Here is a 23,968-nt window from a genome sequence, read left to right as displayed (position 1 = left end):
GCCGCCCGAGCCCGCTGACCGGCCCAAACGCTTCTATGAATGTCTTGACACCGAGCGACGCTGGACTGGAAGCCGGGCGAGCAGCCCGGCGCGAGGCAGCTTCTGGAAATTTGCCGAGCATCGTTCCCAAACTCGCTCTCCCGGCCGCCCGGCGCCCCGCTCATGCGTTTGTATATCAGTAAATGATATGTTGAATTCACATTATGCACATATCGGCGCGAGCTCGCGCCGGAGTGCGCGCGGGACCGCTCGCAAAGTTTTTATGCTCGCGAAACCGTCGCGACCTGTTTTCTCCGCGCGCGGCCGGCGCCGCGCCCCCATTTTTGATAGCGTGCATATCTAGTATGCGAGCGCTACAACACTGCATATCACCGGCGGCCGCGCGGCCGCGGCGAGCGGAAGGGCGAGCGCCTCCGGGATTGTGCCGTATACGCACGCACAGACAGACAGACGCACAGTTTTGGAGGCGACACATTCCTCCGCAACATGACGGGATGCTGACGCATCCCCCCGGAGCAATTTGGAGGGGGGGCGGGGAGGTTGGGGTAGCTTGGACGGCGCTTGGGGAGGTGGGGGTGCAGGGGCGTGTGTGGGGGTGGGTTTTGGCATTTCCTTGGCTGGCACGGGCTGCCGCCGGACGCTTGGGAGCGCTGTCGACGGCCAGGCACGGAACGCAGGCAGCGGGGAGGGCGCGCGGTGTTGTGGGTCTCCTGTTCTGAGCGCGGGTGCCCACGGGGTGGAAGCGGGGAACGGGCGAACGTGTGTGCAAGTGCAGAAGTGCTTGGAATGCGTCCCGAGCGACCTTAACGCGCTGCAATTGATATCTTCGCAACACTTGCGACCCAACGGCAGCTTCACGCGGCTGCGGCGCCGACCTCGGCGCGGGAAATGCTAAAAATGCCGACGCGGCGAACTGCGCTGCCCGAGCCTGCCGAGCGGCCCAAACGCTTCTATCAATGTCTCGACACCGAGCGGCGCTGGGCTGGAGGCCGGGCGAGCAGCCCGGCGCGAGGCAGCTTCTGGAAATTTGTCGAGCATCGTTCCTGAACTCGCTCTCCCGACCGCCCGGCGCCCCGCTGATGCGATTGTATATCAGTAAATGATATGTTGAATTCACATTATGCACATATCGGTGCGAGCTCGCGCCGGAGTGCGCGCGGAACCGCTCGCAACGTTTTTATGCTCGCGAAACCGTCGCGACCTTTTTTCTCCGCGCGCGGCCGGCGCCGCGCCCCCATTTTTGATATCGTGCATATCTAGTATGCGGGTGCTACAATACTGCATATCACCGGCGGCCGCGCGGCCCCGGCGAGTGGAAGGGCGAGCGCCCTCGGGATTGTGCCGTATACGCACAGACGCACGCACGCACGGACAGTTTTGAGGGCGGCACATCCCTTCGCTTTGCTCCGGGAACATGACGGGATGCTGACGCATCCCCCCGGAGCAATTTGGAGGGGGGGCGGGGAGGTTGGGGTAGCTTGGACGGCGCTTGGGGAGGTGGGGGTGCAGGGGCGTGTGTGGGGGTGGGTTTTGGCATTTCCTTGGCTGGCACGGGCTGCCGCCGGACGCTTGGGAGCGCTGTCGACGGCCAGGCACGGAACGCAGGCAGCGGGGAGGGCGCGCGGTGTTGTGGGTCTCCTGTTCTGAGCGCGGGTGCCCACGGGGTGGAAGCGGGGAACGGGCGAACGTGTGTGCAAGTGCAGAAGTGCTTGGAATGCGTCCCGAGCGACCTTAACGCGCTGCAATTGATATCTTCGCAACACTTGCGACCCAACGGCAGCTTCACGCGGCTGCGGCGCCGACCTCGGCGCGGGAAATGCTAAAAATGCCGACGCGGCGAACTGCGCTGCCCGAGCCTGCCGAGCGGCCCAAACGCTTCTATCAATGTCTCGACACCGAGCGGCGCTGGGCTGGAGGCCGGGCGAGCAGCCCGGCGCGAGGCAGCTTCTGGAAATTTGTCGAGCATCGTTCCTGAACTCGCTCTCCCGACCGCCCGGCGCCCCGCTGATGCGATTGTATATCAGTAAATGATATGTTGAATTCACATTATGCACATATCGGTGCGAGCTCGCGCCGGAGTGCGCGCGGAACCGCTCGCAACGTTTTTATGCTCGCGAAACCGTCGCGACCTTTTTTCTCCGCGCGCGGCCGGCGCCGCGCCCCCATTTTTGATAGCGTGCATATCTAGTATGCGGGTGCTACAATACTGCATATCACCGGCGGCCGCGCGGCCCCGGCGAGTGGAAGGGCGAGCGCCCTCGGGATTGTGCCGTATACGCACAGACGCACGCACGCACGGACAGTTTTGAGGGCGGCACATCCCTTCGCTTTGCTCCGGGAACATGACGGGATGCTGACGCATCCCCCCGGAGCAATTTGGAGGGGGGGAGGGGAGATTGGAGCAGCTTGGACGGCTCTTGGGGAGGGTGGGGGTGCGGGGGCGTGTGTGGGGGTGGGTTTGGGCATTTCCTTGGCTGGCACGGGCTGCCGCCGGACGCCTGGGAGCGCTTTTGACGGCCAGGCACGGAACGCAAACAGCGGGGAGGGCGTGCGGTGTTGTGGGTCCGCCGTTCTGAGCGTGGGTGCCCATGGGGCGGAAGGGTGGAAAGGGGAAGGCGGGAGTGTGGGAAGGAAGGGGGGAGAGGGTGTGCCGAGCAAGCGCGCCGAGCGCGCTGAGCGACCTGAACCCGGCGGCTTGGGGAGATTGGGGGATGGCGGGCGTGTGTGTGTATGTGTGTGATGAGCAGCTTATTGAATGTTGTTCACCGGCGTTGTTCAAACCGCTCCACACAAGTGTATTCATACTTTGAATCCACAGCTAGCTTGCTCACACTAAATTGGATTGGTCAGCTGTCATTTCACGTGCGTATACACATCCACTTCACAGCTAGCATTCGTTCAGTTGAATTTGCTTGCTGGCGGTGACATGTCGCTCCATCCACCCAAGCTATCCTTAAGGACTACCGCTTGCTGCTTGACCACTTCATAGCACAAGGCCATTGTTCTTTATCCTAGCCTTGTACCTGACCAGACGCTATAAAGTAACTGCAGGTACGTGACTCTTAAAGTTTCATTGCTCTTCCATACATGGAGAAAACGCAAGCAATTGCAGTCTGTTGAATGTTGCTCGCCGGCGGTGACAAGCCGCTCCACACGAGTGTATTCATACTTTGAATCCACAACTAGCTTGCTCACACCAAATTGGATTGGTCACCTGCCATTCCACGTGTATTCGTACATCCACTTCACAGCTATCATTCGTTCAGTTCAATTCCAGTTCAATTCGCTTACCGGCGATGACAAATCGCTCCACACAAGCTATCCCTGCTCATATGGTTTCCCATTTGTTATGCCATCATGGCCTCCTGCTGTGCCGCAAGCGTTGCTTGCACCCCCACCCAGCCGCCGCCAGACTGGCAGCTTGCTGCTAGTGCCGCCAGCGTCTCAATGAGCTCCAGGCTGAGCGCAGTGTTCAGCACGTACTCTTGCCAGGTGGCCGTTGCGTGCCACGGCCCGTCCAGCGGCACGCGCTCCGCTGTGATGCCGTGCGTGGCGCAGCCGGTGCGCAGTGGACCTGTCAGCTGGTTCCAGTCCGGCGGGCGCTGGAATGGGAAGGCCGCCTGGGCTGAGTGCGCGGGAAGTAGCGCGTCGGCAATTAGCGGCATGAAGAGCCAGCTGCTTGTGATTTGCTGTTGGCCGGGCTGTCGCTGCACGCTCTGCAGCAGGCGCTGCCAATCGGAGAAGTCGTGCTCGAACCATACTGCTGGCTGTGTGGGCCCGCGCGCCACTGCGGCCTGTGTTGCGAGCGACTGTACATGTTGTGGCAGCGGCGGGGGCGGTACCGAGTTGTCAGCAGGCGGTGCTGGTGGTGGCGGGTACTGTAGGCGTGCTGCTGGTGCCGGAGCTGTGGTGGGGGCCTGTTCCGGTCGCGGCATGGGCATGCGAGCTGGTGGAGCTGCAGGCCGCGACGGTTGTGGTGGCGGTACCAGTCCTGTTGACACTGCTGCAGCTGCGGTTGGGCCTGCACAGTGAGCAAGGAAGTGTGTGCGTGTTATGTCAGATTGGGATGTTGCTGTGGTTGGATGTGTGTATTGTAGACACTATTGATGCTGGGCGCTTGCCATCACCCACAGCAGAGTCCAGGCCTATTCTAGTTGTTCAGTTACTGCGCATATGGGTACTGCCGTACTCACCGTCACCACCACCAAGCGGGCTTCCCGTAGCTGAAGGCGATGACTGCTGCCCAACCCGTGGCAGCAGGAAGCCAGCCCGCATGCCAGAGTCTGAAACCCTGGACGGCCGCTGCCCAGCCGGCGGCAGCAGGACCCAGCCAGGCCCCATGCCAGAGCCCGGGACTCCGATCAGCGGTTCACCGCACGCGGCCAGCCGTTGCGCTTCTAGTGTCGCCTGTACACCCGTCCAGCCTCTGCCGGATTGGCAGTGCTCCACCAGCGCTGCTAGGGTATCCACGAGGTCTGGTTCAAGTGTTGTGTTAAGTACGTACTGCTGCCAGAAGGGGTGCATGTGCCAGCGCCTGTTCAATGGCAGGAGATTTGCTGTGATGCCATGGGCTGCGCAGCCAGCACGCAGCGGATCTACCAGCTGGTTCCAGTCCGGGGGGCGCCGGAAGGGGAAGGCCGACTGTACTGATGGGTGTCCGGGGAGCAGCGCATCAGCGATTAGCGGCATATAAAGCCAGCTGCTTGTGACTTGCTGCTGGTCATGCTGTTGCTGCACACTCTGCATCAGGCGCTGCCAGCTGGAAAAGTTATGTCCGAACCATTCTGGCAACGGCGCGGGTCTGTGTTGTGCGTGTTCGGTGGCCTGCACTGCAAGCGTTAGGCCATTCTCTGCTACTGGCGGAGGCGGTGCGTCACCATAACGGGGTGGCGTAAGCCCATCCATGTTTTCTGATTGTATGACCACTTTGTATCTGGTATCTGGAATATGAAGAAAGTCGGCGAGAATCCCGGGCAGGTCTGAGCTTGGATCGTGCTGAGCAGCAGCTGCACGTTCTGCGTAACGGTGCGCATCAGCAGCAGCACGCGCGGCACGCTCAGCTGCCAGCTGCTCTGGTGTGAGGGCTGCCTGACGCGCGGCCTCTGCTGCGGTGTGAGCAGCACGTGCGGCCGCTGCCTGCTCAGCCGGTAACGCCGCTCGCCGTGTTCTTTCTGCTGCGGCGTGAGCAGTGCGTGCGGCCGCTGCCTGCTCAGCCGATAACGCCGCTCGGTGGGCGGCATGCGCTGCCGTGTTAGCAGCACGTGCGGCGGCTGCCTGCTCAGCCGGTAACGCCGCTCGCCGTGCTCTTTCTGCTGCGGCGTGAGCAGTGCGTGCGGCCTCTGCCTGTTCAAGCTGCAACCGTGCTCGGCGAGCAGCTTCTGCTTCGGCGTGAGCGCGCCGTTGAGCCGCAGCTTGCTCAGCTGATAACGCCGATCGCCGTGCTGCTTCTGTTTCGGCGTGGTGTTGAGCTCTAGCTGCGGCCTGTTGTGCAGCTGCTGGCTGTTGAAGAGCGCGCCAAATGGTCCGAAGATGTGAAACAGTTTCACCCTCCGCCCCGGGCCAAGCTAACCCATCCAAGCGTCCCCATGGGCCCCTCAGCGGATTATCTGCGTGCGACGTACCGCTCACGTCTACTGCCAGAGCTGCTGCAGACCGAAATGCTGCTGTTAGCGCTGCAGGTAGCGGACTGTCATGCGCGGGCGGCGCGGAATGATGGCTGCTCTCGTTTTCGTTGTCAGAGCTGCTCTCGTCATCTGAATCCGTTCGACTGTCTAGGTCCATATCCTCGACACACCTGCTTGCAACCGCAGCTGCAACTTGCGGTCCAGCAGCCACAGATGGTCTGCTGGGAACACCTGCATGTAACAAACACGGATAACAAGATTGAGAATAGGAGTAGACTGAGGACAGAGATGACTATGGTAATTGCGGTGGTTCTTCCAACAATGGAAGCTCATCTGGCAAAGGAAGCGCTTCAGACAGGCTGTGCTGACTGCCGTGGGGAGTGGCAAAAGGCATGTGCGCGTGCTGCAGCCGCAATCGTCTGCTCAATTGACCCTAAGCCGCTTGCATGCTGATAACATAGGGTAAAGACAAGACATAAACGAAGCTGTGTATTACAATATACTTACCACAAACTGCCGTCAGCCGTTGCTGTTGCTGGCTGCCGCTGGTGTGACTGTCAGAAGCGCTGGCGCGACTGCCGCTTTGTCGCAGCAGAAAACCCGCCCTTATGGATCTGCCGGCACCTGCGAAGCAATAGCACGAGATGAGCGAGCATCGCAAATCGTACAACGCCGGTAGTTGGTTGCTCACCCGTGGAAAGCCCAGGTGAACCATGGGAAAGCAGCTGCGAGTTGCTGCGGCCACTCAACGATGGACCCAGCAACAAGCCCCCAGAGCCAAGGGGCGATGATGGTATGCCGGCACCTGCGAAGCAGTAACATGAGATGAGCGAGGATTGTAAGGCGTATGCCAGCAGCCGGTGGAGAGCCGAGGGGAGCCGAGGGGAAGCGGCGGGGAGTTGGTACCAGGTGCGCGGCCGCTCAGTGACGGGCCTGGTGACCAGCCTCCAGAGTCAGGTGGCGATGAAGACATAGAAGAGCTTGAGCTAGAGCTTGTGGATCGGCTCCGAGCGGAATCATGGCTGAACTGAGTGGCCATTCCTGGCGATCACGTTGTCAAGCACAACGGATTGTCCAGTGACTGTCGCAGATATGCGAGTGAGTTCTCTAATTATGTTAACATCATTCCGAAACACCTGTGTGGAAAAAATGTCTGTAGCAAGTGCGTAGAATACAGTAATGACTTTAAAGAGTAGTTTGTAAACAAAACGTATTGTAAAATAAGACCGACGCGATATAATCATAGAAGTCGGGCAGTCACTTCAACTGCATGAGCCAGATGCACGCGGTTCTTGTGCAATTTCAAAGATGCAACTTGGAAATATACTTTTGTTATGCACACAACCGACAAGGGATGTGAGGTGCGCTGGGAGTGCATGTGTGGAGAGCCAGGCACGTAAGCCCCTAGTCTGCTCATGGGTGCACATTGGATGGACAGCGGAAAAGAGGGAAGGTCCATGGGATGGATCAGGAGGGCAGAAAGGAATTGGGGAGAGGGGGAAGCGCACAAGCACTGTGCTAAGTGATTTGAATCCGCACATCACATCATATCAACATCAAATCCCGGGCGTGTTTTGGCGTTGCATGCACGGCACAGGCTGCGCTTGGGTGCACGCAAACGCTCTGGTCGGCCAGGCACTGAACGCAAGCAGCGGAGAGGGTGCGCGGTGTTGCGGGTGTGCTGTTCTGAGTGCGGGAGCCCACGGGTGCGAGGGGGGCATGAGGGAGGGCGTGTGCAAGTGCGCGCAAGTGCTCCCCGAGTGCGCCGCACGACCTTAACGTGCTGCAGCGGATATCGTCGCAGCATTTTGCGACCCAGCGGCAGCTTCGTGGGGCCGCGGCGCGGACTTCGGTCCGAGAAATGTCCCAAATGCTAAGGTTGGCGAACCGTGCTGTCTGAGCCCGCTGACTCGCCCAAACATCTCTAATTAGCACTCAAGCAGCGCGTGCAACCCAGCGGCAGCTTGACGTGACTGTGGCGCAGACCTCGGCGTGGGAAATGCTAAAAATGCCGACGCGGCGAACTATGCCGCCCGAGCCCACTGACCGGCCCAAACGCTTCTATGAATGTCTCGACACCGAGCGGCGCTGGTCTGGAGGCCGGGCGAGCAGCCCGGCGCGAGGCAGCTTCTGGAAATTTGCCGAGCATCGTTCCCAAACTCGCTCTCCCGATCGCTCGGCGCCCCGCTGATGCGATTGTATATCAGTAAACGATATGTTGAATTCATATTATGCACATATCGGCGCGGGCTCGCGCCGGAGTGCGCGCGGGACCGCTCGCAAGGTTTTTATGCTCGTGAAACCGTCGCGACCTTTTTTCTCCGCGCGCGGCCGGCGCCGCGCCCCCATTTTTGATATCGTGCATATCTATTATGCGAGTGCTACAATACTGTATATCACCGGCGGCCGCGCGCCCCCGGCGAGCGGAAGGGCAAGTCGTGTACGGCGCGCACGCACGCACGGACGCACGCAGTGAAATTTTGAGGGCGACACATCCCTCCGCAACATGACGGGATGCTGACGCATCCCCCCGGAGCAATTTGGAGGGGGGGGGGCGGGAGCGGGAGTGGCTTGGGCGGCGCTTGGGGAGGGTGCGGGTGCAGGGGCGTGTGTGCGGGTGGGTTTGGGCATTTCCTTGGCTGGCACGGGCTGCCGCCGGACGCCTGGAAGCGCTCTCGACGGCCAGGCACGGAACTCAGGCAGTGGCGAGGGCGCGCGGTGTTGTGGGTCTCCTGTTTTGTGCGCGGGTGCCCACGGGGTGAAAGCGGGGAACGGGCGAACGCGTGTGCAAGTGTGGAAGTGCTCGGAATGCGCGCCGAGCGACCTTAACGCGCTGCAACAGATATCTTCGCAGCATTTGCGACCCAGCGGCAGCTTGACGCGGCTGTGGCACAAACCTCGGCGCGGGAAATGCTAAAAATGCCGACGCGGCGAACTATGCCGCCCGAGCCCGCTGAGCAGCCCAAACGCTTCTATCAATGTCTCGACACCGAGCGACGCTGGGCTGGAGGCCGGGCGAGCAGCCCGGCGCGAGGCAGCTTCTAGAAATTTGCCGAGCATCGTTCCCGAACTCGCTCTCCCGACCGCCCGGCGCCCCGCTGATGCGATTGTATATCAGTAAATGATATGTTGAATTCATATTATGCACATATCGGCGCGGGCTCGCGCCGGAGTGCGCGCGGGACCGCTCGCAAAGTTTTTATGCTCGCGAAACCGTCGCGACCTTTTTTGTCCGCGCGCGGCCGGCGCCGCGCCCCCATTTTTAATATCGTGCATATCTATAATGCGAGTGCTACAACGCTGCATATCACCGGCGGCCGCGCGGCCGCGGCGGGCGGAAGGGCAAGTCGTGTACGGCGCGCACGCACGCACGGACGCACGCAGTGAAATTTTGAGGGCGACACATCCCTCCGCAACATGACGGGATGCTGACGCATCCCCCCGGAGCAATTTGGAGGGGGGGCGGGGAGGTTGGGGTAGCTTGGACGGCGCTTGGGGAGGGTGGGTGTGCAGGGACGTGTGTGGGGGTGGGTTTAGGCATTTCCTTGGCTGGCACGGGCTGCCGTCGGACGCCTGGGAGCGCTGTCGAGGGCCAGGCACGGAACGCAAGCAGCGGGGAGGGCGCGCGGTGTTGTGGGTCTGCCGTTCTGAGCGGGGGTGCCCATGGGGTGGAAGGGTGGAAAGGGGAAGGCGTGTGTAGGCGCGGAAGTGCTCGGAGTGCACGCCGAGTGACCTTAACGCGCTGCAACTGATATCTGCGCAACACTTGCGACCCAACGGCAGCTTCACGCGCCCGCGGTGCAGACCTCGGCGCGGGAAATGCTAAAAATGCCGACTCGGTGAACTATGCCGCCCGAGCCCGCTGACCGGCCCAAACACTTCTTTCAATGTCTCGACATCGATCGGTGATGGGGTGGAGGCGGGGCGCGCAGCCCGGCGCAAGGCAGCTTCTGGAAATTTGCCGAGCATCGTTCCCAAACTCGCTCTCCCAGCCGCCCGGCGCCCCGCTGATGCGATTGTATATCAGTAAATGATATGTTGAATTCATATTATGCACATATCGGCGCGGGCTCGCGCCGGAGTGCGCGCGGGACCGCTCGCAATGTTTTTATGCTCGCGAAACCGTCGCGACCTTTTTTCTCCGCGCGCGGCCGGCGCCGCGCCCCCATTTTTGATATCGTGCATATCTAGTATGCGAGTGCTACAACACTGCATATCACCGGCGGCCGCGCGGCCGCGGCGAGCGGAAGGGCGAGCGCCCTCGGGATTGTGTCGTATACGCACGCACGGACGGACAGTTTTGGAGGCGACACATTCCTCCGCAACATGACGGGATGCTGACGCATCCCCCCGGAGCAATTTGGAGGGGGGGCGGGGAGGTTGGGGTAGCTTGGACGGCGCTTGGGGAGGTGGGGGTGCAGGGGCGTGTGTGGGGGTGGGTTTTGGCATTTCCTTGGCTGGCACGGGCTGCCGCCGGACGCTTGGGAGCGCTGTCGACGGCCAGGCACGGAACGCAGGCAGCGGGGAGGGCGCGCGGTGTTGTGGGTCTCCTGTTCTGAGCGCGGGTGCCCACGGGGTGGAAGCGGGGAACGGGCGAACGTGTGTGCAAGTGCAGAAGTGCTTGGAATGCGTCCCGAGCGACCTTAACGCGCTGCAATTGATATCTTCGCAACACTTGCGACCCAACGGCAGCTTCACGCGGCTGCGGCGCCGACCTCGGCGCGGGAAATGCTAAAAATGCCGACGCGGCGAACTGCGCTGCCCGAGCCTGCCGAGCGGCCCAAACGCTTCTATCAATGTCTCGACACCGAGCGGCGCTGGGCTGGAGGCCGGGCGAGCAGCCCGGCGCGAGGCAGCTTCTGGAAATTTGTCGAGCATCGTTCCTGAACTCGCTCTCCCGACCGCCCGGCGCCCCGCTGATGCGATTGTATATCAGTAAATGATATGTTGAATTCACATTATGCACATATCGGTGCGAGCTCGCGCCGGAGTGCGCGCGGAACCGCTCGCAACGTTTTTATGCTCGCGAAACCGTCGCGACCTTTTTTCTCCGCGCGCGGCCGGCGCCGCGCCCCCATTTTTGATATCGTGCATATCTAGTATGCGGGTGCTACAATACTGCATATCACCGGCGGCCGCGCGGCCCCGGCGAGTGGAAGGGCGAGCGCCCTCGGGATTGTGCCGTATACGCACAGACGCACGCACGCACGGACAGTTTTGAGGGCGGCACATCCCTTCGCTTTGCTCCGGGAATCGGAGATTGCTCCGGGAATCTGCAGATTGCTCCGGGAATCGGAGATTGCTCCGGGAATCTGCAGATTGCTCCGGGAACATATCCCTTCGCTTTGCTCCGGGAATCTGCAGATTGCTCCGGGAATTTGGAGGGGGGCGGGAGGTTGGGGTAGTTTGGACGGCTCTTGGGGAGGGTGGGGGGTGCAGGGGTGTGTGTGGGGGTGGGTTTGGGCATTTCCTTGGCTGGCACGGGCTGCCGCCGGACGCCTGGGAGCGCTGTCGATGGCCAGGCACGGAACGCAAGCAGCGGGGAGGGTGCGCGGTGTTGTGGGTCTCCTGTTCTGAGCGCGGGTGCCCACGGGGTGGAAGCGGGGAACGGGCGAACGTGTGTGCAAGTGCGGAAGTGCTTGGAATGCGTCCCGAGCGACCTTAACGCGCTGCAATAGATATCTTCGCAGCACTTGCGACCCAACGGCAGCTTCGTGCGGCCGCGGCGCAGACCTCGGCGCGGGAAATGCTAAAAATGCCGACTCGGCGAACTATGCCGTCCGAGCCCGCTGACCGGCCCAAACGCTTCTAACAATGTTACGACATTTATTGGTGCTGCGCTGGAGGCCGGGCGTGCAGCTGGGCGCGAGGCAGCTTCCCAATTTCTGCTAAGCACCCCTCCCAAACTCGCTCTCCCGGCCGCCCGGCGCCCCGCTGATGCGATTGTATATCAGTACATGATATGTTGAATTCATATTATGTACATATCGGCGCGAGCTCGCGCCGGAGTGCGCGCGGGACCGCTCGCGAAGTTTTTATGCTCGCGAAACCGTCGCGACCTTTTTTCTCCGCGCGCGGCCGGCGCCGCGCCCCCATTTTTGATATCGTGCATATCTAGTATGCGAGTGCTACAACACTGCATATCACCGGCGGCCGCGCGGCCGCGGCGAGCGGAAGGGCAAGCGCTCTCGGGATTGTGCCGTATACGCACGCAGAGACGCACGCAGAGACGCACAGTTTTGGAGGCGACACATTCCTCCGCAACATGACGGGATGCTGACGCATCCCCCCGGAGCAATTTGGAGGGGGGGCGGGGAGGTTGGAGCAGCTTGGACGGCGCTTGGGGAGGTGGGGGTGCAGGGGCGTGTGTGGGAGTGGGTTTGGGCATTGCCTTGGCTGGCACGGGCTGCCGCCGGACGCCTGGGAGCGCTGTCGACGGCTAGGCACGGAACTCAGGCAGCGGGGAGGGCGTGCGGTGTTGTGGGTTTCCTGTTCTGTGCGTGGGTGCCCACGGGGTGGAAGCGGGGAACGGGCGAACGCGTGTGCAAGTGCGGAAGTGCTCGGAATGCGCGCCGAGCGACCTTAACGCGCTGCAATAGATATCTTCGCAGCATTCGCGACCCAGCGGCAGCTTCGGACGGTCGCGGCGCGGACCTTGGCGCGGGAAATGCTAAAAATGCCGACTCGGCGAACTATGCCGTCCAAGCCCGTCGAGTGTTCCAAACACCTCTAATAATGTTGCGACATTGATTGGTGCTGGGCTGGAGGCCGGCCAAGCAACCTGGCGCGAGGCAGCTTCTGGAGTTTGCCGAGCGTTACTCCTGAACTCGCTTTCCTGACCGCCCGGCGCCCTGCTGATGCGATTGTATATCAGTAACTTTTATACAGAATTCATCATATGCACTGGCCGGCGCGGAATCACGCCGCGAAGCGCACGGGGCAGCTCGGAAAATTTAAATTTCGTGAAACGATCGCGAGCTCTTTTCTTCGCACGCGGCCGCCGCCGCGCCCCCGCTTTTTAATGTACTGTCATATCTATGTGCGAGTGTAACGGCGCTGCATATCACTGCCGGCCGCGCGGCTCCGGCGAGCGGAAGGGCGAGCGCATTTTGCATGGGAGTACGAGCGCACAGACAGACGCACGCAGTGAAATTTTGAGGGCGACACATCCCTCCGCAACATGACGGGATGCTGACGCATCCCCCCGGAGCAAATTGGAGGGGGGCGGGGAGGTTGGGGTAGCTTGGACGGCGCTTGGGGAGGGTGGGGGTGCAGGGGCGTGTGTGGGGTGGGTTTGGGCATTTCCTTGGCTGGCACGGGCTGCCGCCGGACGCCTGGGAGCGCTGTCGAGGGCCAGGCACGGAACGCAAGCAGCGGGGAGGGCGCGCGGTGTTGTGGGTCCGCCGTTCTGAGCGCGGGTGCCCACGGGGTGGAAAGGTGGAAAGGGGAAGGCGTGTGCAGGCGCGGAAGTCCTCGGAGTGCGCGCCGAGTGACCTTAACGCGCTGTAACAGATATCTTCGCAGCATTTGCGACCCAGCGGCAGGTTCGTGGGGCCGCGGCGCGGACTTCGGTCCGGGAAATGTCCCAAATGCTAAGGTTGGCGAACCGCGCTGTCTGTGCCCGCTGACTTGCCCAAACATCTCTAATTAGCACTCGAGCAGCGCGTGCAACCCAGCGGCAGCTTCGGGCGGCCGCGGCGCAGACCTCGGCGCGGGAAATGCTTAAAATGCCGACGCGGTGAACCACGCTGCCCGAGCCCGCCGAGTGTTCCAAACACTTCTAAGAATGTTACAACACCAATCGGTGCTGGGCTGGAGGCCGAACGAGCAGCTCGGCGCGAGGCAGCTTCTGGCAGTTTGCCGAGCACCACTTCCGAACTCGCTGTCCCGGCCGCCCGGCGCCCCACTGATGCGATTGTATATCAGTAAATCATATACAGATTTTATCATGCGTAATGGCTGGCGCGGAGTCGCGCGGCGCAGTGCGCGGGACAGCTCGCAAAATTCCGATCTATCGCGAAACCGTCGCGACCTATTTTCTCCGCGCGCGGCCGGCGCCGCGCCCCGCTTTTTTAATATCGTGCATATCTATAATGCGAGTACTGCGCCCCCGTGCTTGGCGGCCGGCCGCGCGGCTGCGCCGAGAAGAATTCAAAATTTTGACCCTGCATCGTGTACGGCGCACAGACGCACGCACGGACGCAGTGAACTTTTGAGGGCGGCATGTCCCTTCGCTTTGCTCCGGGAATCGGAGATTGCTCCGGGAATCTGCAGATTGCTCCGGGAATTGCTCCGGGAATCTGCAGATTGCTCCGGGAACAAACACAACCACACGTGCAAGGAGTAGACGGATCACAGATGAAGCGGCGGTGCGGGGCGTCATCGAGAGCCGACCCAGGCCCAGGGTTACACACTCGCCCTGCGGCCCCAGCGGCCAAGGGCCTCAGTGGCTCCACCTCCTAGGCAGCCCCGCCTCTGCCCCGCACCTCTATCAGCTCTTCTGCATCTTCTTCTGAAACCCCCGCCCTTGCATATGGCGGCGGCGGCGGCGGCAGCAGCGGCATCCCTCCCTCCCTCGGCGATCTGGTCGGCCACCCAATGCCCCGCCCGCCGGCCCGCCGCACATCCGCACCATCCTATCAATCTGGACGCACACGCCACCGGCGCGCAGCTTACTTGAAACACACACGCCACGAGGTCAAAATTGCACAATACATAGCTTCCAGATGCGCACTATTGGCGGCAATAATCTGTCGTCAAACCCCAGACCTCCCGCCCCAACAGCCCCCTTCTCACTCCCACTGCAATGCTGTTGTCGACCGTCCATTGCAGCAACGCCCTCACGACCCCTCACGGCCGGCCAAACTCAGACGCCGCCGCCGCCGCCGCCTCTGCCGCAGCCGCCGCCACACTCGCTGCCCCTTCCGTAACTGCACCCGCACCCGCACCCAGCAGGGAAGCAACGCCCCCCTGCCCCTGCCCCCTCTGCTCCCCCTGCTCCCGCTGCGCTGCCCGCCTGAAGCCGATGCGCTTGTGCGTGTAGTCTACGGCCCACTCCAGCCTAGACAGGAGGTCGCCGCACAGGATGCCGTGGGAGTAGATGGAGATGTCGAGGCCGCCCACCGCCGCGCACATGCAGCGGACCTGGCGCGGGGTGGGTGGGCAGGAAGGAGGGGCGCAGGGGGGTGCAGGGGTAAGGGGGGGATGCAGGGGGTGGGCAGGAGAAGGGGGGTGGAGGGTGGGTTGTAAATACCAGCCCAAACTAAACCATGGGGGAGAAAGAGTCGGTGCCAAGGTCAAAGGTCAGAGTGGGGCCCAGGGGGTGGTGGTGCGCCGGGTGGGCACTGGGCAGTGCGCGCTGCAGAGTGCAGGGCAGAGGCGTTACAGGTGCCTGGTGCGGCGGAGGCGGGTGGCAAGGGCAGGAGGGGGGCGGGCACACGCAGGCACACGGGCACACACGGGCACAAGTGCGCAAGCCAGGTGACGCACACAGCACCCACACCTGCTCGCACCCAGCACCCAGCACCCGGCGAACCAACCTGCGTCCTGCTGCATGATCCATTTCGTCTCCCTCACCAATGCATCCCTCTCCCCCCTTCCTCGCGCGCCCTCCCCCAACCGGCGCACCTTCTCGAACCGCACGCCTCCCATCTCGAGCCAGGGCAGATCCAGGACCTGGCAGTGGCAGTAGCAGCAACAGCAGTTGCAACAGCAGTGGCAGTTGCAATAGGGGTGACAACGGCAGCAGCAGTGGTGAAAAGGGCAGTGGCAGTGGCGGCTACAGCCTATCAAGTCAACCAAGATCCCCTCACCTTGGGTCTTGGTTTAGCAGGGATCGGGAATGAACTACCCTCTTCCCCCAATCCTTGTAATCCCCCCAAACATACACCCTACACAAACCCTACACACACACGCATACACACACACGCCCACCTGCAGCTGCACGTAGTCCTTGGGGTCCTGCCCCACCCCCCTCAGGTAGTGCCCCTGCTGGCTAGCGCCACCGCCCCCCCGCCCCGCCGCCGCCCCTGCTACAGCCGGCTGCTGCGGCGGCTGTAGCAGCCCCAGCTCCTTCTGCGCCCGGGCGTGCAGCATGAGGTCGGCGCCGCACGCACCGCTGTCCAGCATGAGCAGCGCGGCGCGGGGGGGCCCGGCGGGGTCGTGGGGGTCGGCGAAGGTGAGGCGCACGTGGGGGAGGTTGGCGATCTGGCCGGGGCGGGGGGGGAGGGGAGGTGGAGAGGGAGGTGGGGGGAGGTGGGGGGGGGGGGGGAGGTGAGGAGAGGTGGGTTGTGTGCCCGAGCTGAGCGAGATAGGTCCCGGTTGCCAAGGAATCGTCGGGGTTGGGGACAAGAATGGGAGATGTGGAGAGGTTGGGATGTGGTCTGGGGAATGGGATGCGCGCAAGGCGTACTCGCCGGACCACGACTCCGTCCTCCAACATTTAAATACAACACACCAGCAGATTGCCAGCGCACACGCGTGCCAAACCCCACCCACCATGACCAGCGGGTGCCACACCCAGCCCCGCTCGTTGCCGTACTCCAGCGGGTGGTGCAGCCCCATCTCGTGGAGTGAGTACGGCACCGTCTGGGCCGCCCGCCGTACGGCACGTGCCGTGACGCTGCGCCCACGTGACCGCCGAGCCGCGGCGCTGCTGCTGCCATTGTTGCTGCTGCTACTGCTGCTGGCTCCAAGGCTGCTTTTAGACCGGTCCCCAAGCGAGCAAGAGGCCTCAAACGCAGGGGTCGACTGCGGCGGCCGTGGCGGCGGCCCGAAACCCGGCGTGCCGCGGGCCCTGCTACTGCCGAAGGCAGGCCCGGCAGCAGCGATAGAAGCAGTAGCAACGGAGGAGGCGGCGGCGGCGGCTGTAGCAGCCACCCGCCCACCCGCCTGCCTCTGCGCCTCCTCCTCGGAGCCAGAGTCTGACCCCGAGCCGCCCGGCCCCATCACGCTGCTACTGCCACGGCTGCTGCTGCTACTGCCGCGGCCGCTGCTGCTGCTGCTGCTGCTGCTGCTGCTGCTGCTACTGCTGTGACTGCTACTGCCGCCTGCCGCCGCCTCCTCCCAGTCATCCAAGCTGGAGGCCGCGCTGCCGCTCCCCTCCAGCTCCTCCGACCCCGCGCCGCAGTGGCCCGTGCCGTTGCCGCTGCCATTGCTGCTACTGCCGCTACCGCTCCTGCTACTGCTGCTGCTACTACGTGCGGATTTGCCGCTGCTACTACCGCTGCAGCTGCTGCCGGGTGCTACTGCCGGCAGCTCCAGCACGGCCCTCCGGAACAGGTCGTGCCCCACGATGCCCACCACCTCCCCCGGCGCCCCCTTGACAAGGCCCTCCAGCTCCATCACCATCAACACAGGCTGTAGCAGCAGGGGCAGCAGTAGCAGAAGGGTTGCGAGGTTAGGGCAGCGGGAACAGAGTAGGAGCAGCGGGCAAAAGGCACCCCTCCCCTCCTCCTGCTTTCCTGGTCGCCAGGTAAGCCTTGGGTTTAGTTTGTCGTCTCCGCTTGTCTGTCCTGTGCTGTTGTGCGCGCGACCGAGCCCGGGCGGTGACTTTAATCGCCGGCGCCGCTCGCCCTGCTGCTCCACGACGCCTCGGCCCCCATCCCATAAGTATTATCGCTTGCAACTAACGCCTCTGCCTATGCTGGGCTAGTCTGGCTTGGCTTGATTTATTTTGGGCCGGTATTTACAACCGCCTCCCCCTCCCCCCTCCCCCACCTTGCTGATGCTCAGGCCGCCCAGCGCCCACGCGCCCAGCCGGATGAAGCGCGCCGCCACCTTGCCGCTGACGGAGGCGGCGTGAGTCTCGCCGAACGCCTGGCCGCCCAGCCGGGCAGCGGCCTGTGGAGGGGAGGGGGAGGAGGAGGATTGGGGGATTGGGGAATGGGGGCACGGAATGGGGGGGAGTTACAGTCATGGTCAGTCAAGAAGAAGTGAAGTTGTAGCCGGGCGCAGTGGTACAGCATTGGGGTGTGTGGATCGGTGGGTGGGGACTCGAGCCCAGCGATGGAGGGGGAAGGGGGAGAGGGGAGGGCACAAATGGAGTTGGGCGGGGGTACGGGGGGCATGGGGTGGCGGCATATGCAAGTATCTGCAACACCTCACTCACCCGCACCTTAACACTCCGTCTTGCATTTGGAGCCCTGCCCCTCCACCTCTTCAACCCCCTTCCCCCCTTTGCTTTCTTATTGAGACTGGTGCAAACAAGCCCTCCGTCACCCCCACCCACATCCCCAACCCCCACCTCCCAACCCCCACCTCCACCACCTCCACCACCTCCACCACCTCCCACCACTCCCCGCCACTCCCCACCTGCGGTGTGACCACGAAGCCGCTGGCGCCGCTGTCCAGCACGAAGTAGCCGCCGCCCTCCTGCCCGTTGATGGAGGGGCGGACCTGGGGGGAGAGGGGGATGGAGGGAGAGGGGTGTGGAGGGAGAGGGGGTTGAGGTAGAGGGGGGACGGGTGGGGCGTGGCCCGTGAAGACGAAGGTATGCAGTGAATCCACAAATGACGTATCCAGGAGTTTCCCAACCCCATCCCGAGTCTTGATCCCGCCCTCAACAAGGCACCCGCCCCGGCCCCCCCTACCCCCCCTGGCACGACCTCCCCGCCCCGCCCCGCACACACGCACACACATACACACACACACATACACACACACACACACACACACACACACACACACACAAACACACACGCACACACACAAACACACACACACACACACACGCACACACACGCACCAGGTAGTGCCCACTGGCGGCCCGCCACAGCGGCACCCGCGAATACCCCAGCGCCGCGCCTCCACCGCCATCGCCACTGCTGCTGCTACTGCTCCCCACAGCACTACTGCTGCTGCTGCTACTGCCAGCCGCCGTGCCCAGGTCATAGGTGGTGTCGGTAGGGATGGGCGGCAGTAGCGGCATGCCGAAAAACGTGGGCACAGGCAGGCAGTCTCCGGGCGCGCCGCCAGCTGCTACTGCCGCCTGCTCCGCCGCCTGCTCCACCGCCGCCTGAGCCGGTGCTACAGCCGCGCCGCCGCCCCAGGCGCCCTCCGGAGAAACAGACACGCTCCCTGGGGGGGAGGAGGGACCGGACGCCTGCGCGCCGCGAGAGGCTGCCGCTAGCAACGAGTTGGAAAGGGAGGGCCCGGCTTCCGCATCCGCGACGCTGCTGCTACTGCTGCTGCTGCTATTACTGCTGCTGCTGCCACTGCCGGCGGTAGCAGCGGCCCCACACAGCCGCTCCAACGCGCCTGCGCCTGTGAGGTAGGCGTGCTGGCCGCCGTTTGAGGCCTTGTGCACCGCACTGGAGGGGTACAGCACCCTGAAGGAGCGGCAGGGAGGGGAGGGGGGAGCAGCGCGGTGGGCAGCGCACCTCCGGCAGGGATCCACGTGCGGGTTGTCTTGTTCAAAGCCCTGCCGTCAGCGGCGCTGCGCCCCCTGCCATGCTGCCCTATCCGTGCTGACGTGCGCACCCTGTCCCTGTCCCTGTCCCTGTCCCGCAGCCGCCAGCACGGGCCCAGCAGGCTCTCCCTCACACCCCGCGCCGCACCAACATACACCAAACCACAGCAAACCACAATCCCAGCACGCCCTCCCACACGCCCCCGCCCCGCCCCACCCCGCCCCCCGCCCACCCCACGCCCGCTCACCCCACGCCCGCTCACCCTGTGTCCCACTCCTTCCACTCGCCCAGCTCCCAGACCTCGGTGTCGGCGCACATGCGGTGGTCAAAGCCCAACAGCCGCCAGTCGCGCCGCCGCACCAGCACCCGCACACGCAACTGCGGGCGGGCGGGCAGCCAGATGCATGTGCGCACAGACATACCGTATTTGCACACACACATACATATCTACACAGTGGCATGCAGGTGTGTACATGCAGGGGCGGCGGCGGGGGGAGGCGGAGGGAGGCGGAGGGAGGCGGAGGGGGGCATACTGGCATACCCACTACCCGCCACCGCAAATGCCCTTGCTCGTCACACACACACACACACACACACACACACACACACACACACACACACACACACACACACACACACACACACACACACACACACACACACACACACACACACACACACACACACACACACACACACACACACACACACACACACACACACACACACACACACACACACACACACACACACACACACACACACACACACACACACACACACACACACACACACACACACACACACACACACACACACACACACACACACACACACACACACACACACACACACACACAGTGTCGCAGTGCCACCGCTAACTCGCCCTCTTCCAATAGTGTTATTGTACTTAGTGGGCGGGATTTGGGACGCGTGATACCTAGCTTGTCTGCTGCACGCCGCCTCTCTTATCGCCGTTGCCATTCACATGCCCGTGACACTTCCTCGCTGCCGCCCTATGCCCATGCTTCCACCTTTGCCTATAGGTGAGCTCGACTACGACCAGCGGGCGGGAATCTGGGAATTAGGCGTGCTGGGTAAACGTTGTTTAGCGCGCCCAGGGTGCGGAGCATGGACGCATACAGGTGCATCGCGGGGTCAGGCCGAATGGTCGCCCGCGGGGTTCCAGGCTTATCGCGGGTAAGTATGACTACCTGGGTCACGACAGTCACGCGACGCTCGGTAAAAATGGTGGGTATCGGTAAGTAACTCCGTCGCGTCATTGGGCGGGCTTTCGTTTGGTTTTTTAACACAAGGGCACTGCCTGTGTCATCTGTGGATCGTCAGGGGCCATCAGGGCTTCAGGAAGTCAGGACGGGTCTTGGCGCTTCTGGCTGGGGCTCGCTTTTCCAATGAGGGACCTATGGGCGGGCCTTTGGGCTGAGGGCTTTTAAGCCCCCGGGTATTGCTTTTGCTAAACTGTACTGTACCTTTCAAATGGGCCGGGTGCGCGGAGCTGGGGTAGTTTGGGCGACCTGGCGGACTGGGCGACGACGAGCTCAACTTCAACACCTTCGTCGCCCTGTTCCCGCTGGTCTCGGTACCAGCACCGCGCTATTTGTCTCTTAAGCCCGCGTCACAGGTCCGGGACCCCGTCCGGTGCCCTCGATGCATGCGCGATGTGCCCGTCGGTGCCGCTCGGTCACCTTCTGCGACCACCTGATGGCTCTGGTGGCTATGGCGGACGGCGGACCTCGTCACGGAGTACGGCCAGGTCGCCGAGGCGTACGGCGCGGCACTACCCGCGACACATCGCGGCGCGTGGTCACTATCAGGGGGGTAACTGGATTCTGGGGGGTGGGGGAGGGGGGGCTGGCTCGTCACGCACAGCCGACGCGGCCACTGCGGCCGCGAGCGTGCCTAGCCTCGGTGCCGCCGTGGAGTGGGGAGCGGGAGGCCAGCTCCCGCCAGCCCACGGCGCACACACGTCACACGCACACACACCAGCTTGACACGCGTCTGGAAACGCTGCAACCGCCGCCCGCCACGTCCCCCATGCCGCCTCGACCCCGTTTCGTCGCAGTGCCACCGCTAACTCGCCCTCTTCCAATAGTGTTATTGTACTTAGTGGGCGGGATTTGGGACGCGTGATACCTAGCTTGTCTGCTGCACGCCGCCTCTCTTATCGCCGTTGCCATTCACATGCCCGTGACACTTCCTCGCTGCCGCCCTATGCCCATGCTTCCACCTTTGCCTATAGGTGAGCTCGACTACGACCAGCGGGCGGGAATCTGGGAATTAGGCGTGCTGGGTAAACGTTGTTTAGCGCGCCCAGGGTGCGGAGCATGGACGCATACAGGTGCATCGCGGGGTCAGGCCGAATGGTCGCCCGCGGGGTTCCAGGCTTATCGCGGGTAAGTATGACTACCTGGGTCACGACAGTCACGCGACGCTCGGTAAAAATGGTGGGTATCGGTAAGTAACTCCGTCGCGTCATTGGGCGGGCTTTCGTTTCGTTTTTTAACACACACACACACACACACACACACACACACAATGCATAGTGGCCAGCTGCCGGCTCGCAGCAGTGTTGATATAGACGGAGGTGCGGCTTCTAGGGCCAAACCGACGTCTCACAATATAGACAGAGGTGCGGCTCTTAGGGCCAAATCAGTGTCTAACCACAATAGATGGAGGTGCGGCTCCTGTGGCCAAACTGACGTCTAACGCTACGCGTAGGCTTGGGAGACATGTACTGCCAGACCAATGCGCGACAAACAAGGTGCTAATGCGCCCCTGGCACTAGCAACTACGGGTTGTCCGGATACACGATCACGTGATCTGATAAACAACTGTATACCGTTGTCACACACACACACACGCACACACACACACACACACACACACACACACACACACACACACACACACACACACACACACACACACACACACACACACACACACACACACACACACACACACACACGTGGCTATGCTGCTGCCCCACGCCCTCTTACCCGCTTGCCCCGCACTCGAATGCCCAGCGCCACAACCTCATCCGGCGACGGCGCCTGCGGCTGCCCGCTACCACCTCCACTGCTACTGCTGCTCCCGCTACTGCTGCTGCCGCTGCTGCTGCTGCCGCCCGCCATCTTGATGAGGGGCGGCGGCAGTAGCTCCAGGTCGAAGCGGTCGGCCAGGTGCGGCTGTAGCCAACAGCCGGTGCGCAGGTAGGCGGTCAGGAGCACGGCCTGGGGGGAGGGGGGGGAGGTTACATTCATGATTGTTTTTGAAGCAATGGCGTAGCCAGGGACAGTAGTATAGCAGACGCGTTGTTACCGATGGGGGTTACATTCATAACTAGTTAAGGAAGTGGTAGACGGTAGTGGGGGTTACATTCATGATTAATTAAGAAGTGGTAGTAGTGGGGGGAGGGAAAGGCAGGTGTAGACGTGCTCACGGCTCCTCGCTGCCTCCGCGCCGCCTCCCCCGCCGCCACCCCACAGCCCTTCCTGACCCTCTCATCCTGCCGCAGCTCAAGCTCCCTATCCTGCATACACATACACGTCGCCACCCGGCCAGCCGGAACTCTCATCCCCTTCCCCCCTTGTTTTGGTTTAGTTTGGGCTGGTACTTATAACCCACCCCCCGCCCCCTATCAATACACCCCCCACCCCCACCCGCACCCCCACCCCCACCGCACCCCCACCCGCACCCCCCCCTCATCCCCCCCACCTCGTGGTCGTCGCACTCCATGTACCGGGCCAGTCCGGAGCTGTCCACCTGCAGGGGGGAAAGCGGGGGGCGAGGCGGGTGTGTGCGGGTGTGCTGCGGGTGTGCGGCGCACACAAGCGCACGGTGTGTGGCGACGCCACATTTAATCATATGCCCACGCCCCCAGGCCCCCAGCCCCTCAGACCCCAGGTCCGAGGGGTAACTTCACGCCGGCCCCCCATGGCATTTACAACCCCCACACACCCCACGCCACGCCACGCCGCGCACCTCCCAGCAGCTGCTGTCTGCGGCTCCGTCGTGCCCCCACGCAAAGGTCAGCTGCGGGCCGCGTATCTCCTCCCTGAAGGCGCCCCCCGCCGTCCAGCGCAGACTCCACGTCACCGCAATGCCTAGGTGCTTACCGCGGCCCGACACCACCGCCTGCCGCGTCCCGTGCGGGTTGCGTGGATTGGGTTGGGTTGGGTTGGTGAGGGGGCGTTGAGTTGGTTTGTGGATGAAGACAGGTGGTGGTGCACACAGGCGCGCTGGGAACTGGCGCAGGCTGGGGTGCGCCAGGACGTGATTTGTGTGTGTGAGTTGGGGGGGTGCGTTTTTGTGTGTGGAACGGTGACGGTGCCCCGGAGGAGCTGGGAGCTGGCGCAGGGGTGTGGAGATGGTCAGGCATGCCAAAGGCTCCGGCGCTGCTGCACCGTACGCCGCCCCAAATCGTTTCCCAAACAGGACTCTGGAGCTTACCTCCGCATTCGGGTCAAGCTTGCCGATGCCCTGCGCCCGCCGCAGCTGGTCCAGCACAAAATGCAGCGAGGTCTGGCTAGTCCCAGCACCAGTCTGAGCAGATAAAATAGTTTTGCATCTTGTATTGGTTAAGATGCGAGGCCGCAGCCATGGCCGAGCGTGCACGAAGCAAGCTGCGCTTTGTCGATTTGACAGCGCAGGTCTCATATCGCTTTGCTGTAGGTTTCAATGCCTCATCAATCAGCTACATAGTTAGGAAGGTGAGATTCACGGTAACAGAAAACGCAAGAATAGCGGCCTAGGCAAATAATATCGCGCTGTGCACAAGCCTCTGCTCTACCCTAGACGCCAAACTAAGTATCTAAGGGCAACAACCAAACCAAACACAGATGAAGAGAAACGGGTTGGAAAGGCTGCTGGCGCTGGAAACCCCATGCGCCCATGCACGCATGCACACAATGC

At 62.6% G+C, this 23,968-nt stretch overlaps 4 protein-coding genes across 4 annotated transcripts; 1 reads left to right on the top strand and 3 right to left on the bottom strand.

Annotated features, from left to right (window-relative positions):
• Window positions 1-2,738: 2,738 nt before the first annotated feature.
• Window positions 2,739-4,427, bottom strand: CHLRE_17g703126v5 (uncharacterized protein). Its single transcript, XM_001701186.2, has 2 exons — window positions 4,194-4,427; window positions 2,739-4,021 (listed from the first exon to the last, which is right to left on the bottom strand). The coding sequence occupies exons 1-2, from the start codon at window positions 4,339-4,341 to the stop codon at window positions 3,348-3,350; spliced, it is 822 nt and encodes a 273-aa protein (XP_001701238.2). The 5' UTR covers window positions 4,342-4,427; the 3' UTR covers window positions 2,739-3,347.
• A 58-nt stretch (window positions 4,428-4,485) lies between these two features.
• On the bottom strand, window positions 4,486-6,947 carry CHLRE_17g703101v5 (uncharacterized protein). The gene is made up of 4 exons (XM_043071949.1): window positions 6,531-6,947; window positions 6,316-6,429; window positions 6,132-6,248; window positions 4,486-5,855 (listed from the first exon to the last, which is right to left on the bottom strand). Exon 4 carries the CDS (start codon window positions 5,238-5,240, stop codon window positions 4,854-4,856), a length of 387 nt encoding a protein of 128 aa, XP_042914408.1. The 5' UTR covers window positions 5,241-5,855; window positions 6,132-6,248; window positions 6,316-6,429; window positions 6,531-6,947; the 3' UTR covers window positions 4,486-4,853.
• A 3,330-nt stretch (window positions 6,948-10,277) lies between these two features.
• Window positions 10,278-13,145, top strand: CHLRE_17g703075v5 (uncharacterized protein). The gene is made up of 2 exons (XM_043071948.1): window positions 10,278-10,503; window positions 10,820-13,145. Exons 1-2 carry the CDS (start codon window positions 10,362-10,364, stop codon window positions 10,843-10,845), a joined length of 168 nt encoding a protein of 55 aa, XP_042914407.1. The 5' UTR covers window positions 10,278-10,361; the 3' UTR covers window positions 10,846-13,145.
• Window positions 13,146-13,865: 720 nt separating this feature from the next.
• CHLRE_17g703050v5 (uncharacterized protein) lies at window positions 13,866-23,847 on the bottom strand. Its single transcript, XM_043071947.1, has 12 exons — window positions 23,507-23,847; window positions 23,039-23,191; window positions 22,772-22,819; window positions 22,054-22,287; window positions 19,296-19,411; window positions 18,370-18,952; window positions 17,937-18,020; window positions 17,343-17,465; window positions 16,122-16,982; window positions 15,558-15,830; window positions 15,252-15,299; window positions 13,866-14,768 (listed from the first exon to the last, which is right to left on the bottom strand). The coding sequence occupies exons 1-12, from the start codon at window positions 23,711-23,713 to the stop codon at window positions 14,475-14,477; spliced, it is 3,024 nt and encodes a 1,007-aa protein (XP_042914406.1). The 5' UTR covers window positions 23,714-23,847; the 3' UTR covers window positions 13,866-14,474.
• Window positions 23,848-23,968: the final 121 nt, after the last annotated feature.

This window comes from Chlamydomonas reinhardtii, chromosome 17 (genome assembly GCF_000002595.2).
Source record: "Chlamydomonas reinhardtii strain CC-503 cw92 mt+ chromosome 17, whole genome shotgun sequence".
NCBI classification, from domain to species: Eukaryota; Viridiplantae; Chlorophyta; class Chlorophyceae; order Chlamydomonadales; family Chlamydomonadaceae; genus Chlamydomonas; species Chlamydomonas reinhardtii.
This window is presented reverse-complemented; position numbering and strand designations above follow the sequence as displayed.

Bases quoted from the DNA above. Each gene is read 5' to 3' on its own strand.
- CHLRE_17g703126v5 (XM_001701186.2), bottom strand. From the start codon at position 4,341: ATGGGGCCTGGCTGGGTCCTGCTGCCGCCGGCTGGGCAGCGGCCGTCC. The intron at 4,022-4,193 runs GTGAGTACGGCA...CTCACTGTGCAG, and splicing joins CCCGCTTGGTGGTGGTGACG to GCCCAACCGCAGCTGCAGCA.
- CHLRE_17g703101v5 (XM_043071949.1), bottom strand. From the start codon at position 5,240: ATGCCGCCCACCGAGCGGCGTTATCGGCTGAGCAGGCAGCGGCCGCAC.
- CHLRE_17g703075v5 (XM_043071948.1), top strand. From the start codon at position 10,362: ATGCCGACGCGGCGAACTGCGCTGCCCGAGCCTGCCGAGCGGCCCAAA. The intron at 10,504-10,819 runs GTTCCTGAACTC...GTATACGCACAG, and splicing joins CTGGAAATTTGTCGAGCATC to ACGCACGCACGCACGGACAG.
- CHLRE_17g703050v5 (XM_043071947.1), bottom strand. From the start codon at position 23,713: ATGAGACCTGCGCTGTCAAATCGACAAAGCGCAGCTTGCTTCGTGCAC. The intron at 23,192-23,506 runs GTAAGCTCCAGA...GGGACGCGGCAG, and splicing joins AGCTTGACCCGAATGCGGAG to GCGGTGGTGTCGGGCCGCGG. The intron at 19,412-22,053 runs GTAAGAGGGCGT...GCCCGCCCGCAG, and splicing joins TTCGAGTGCGGGGCAAGCGG to TTGCGTGTGCGGGTGCTGGT.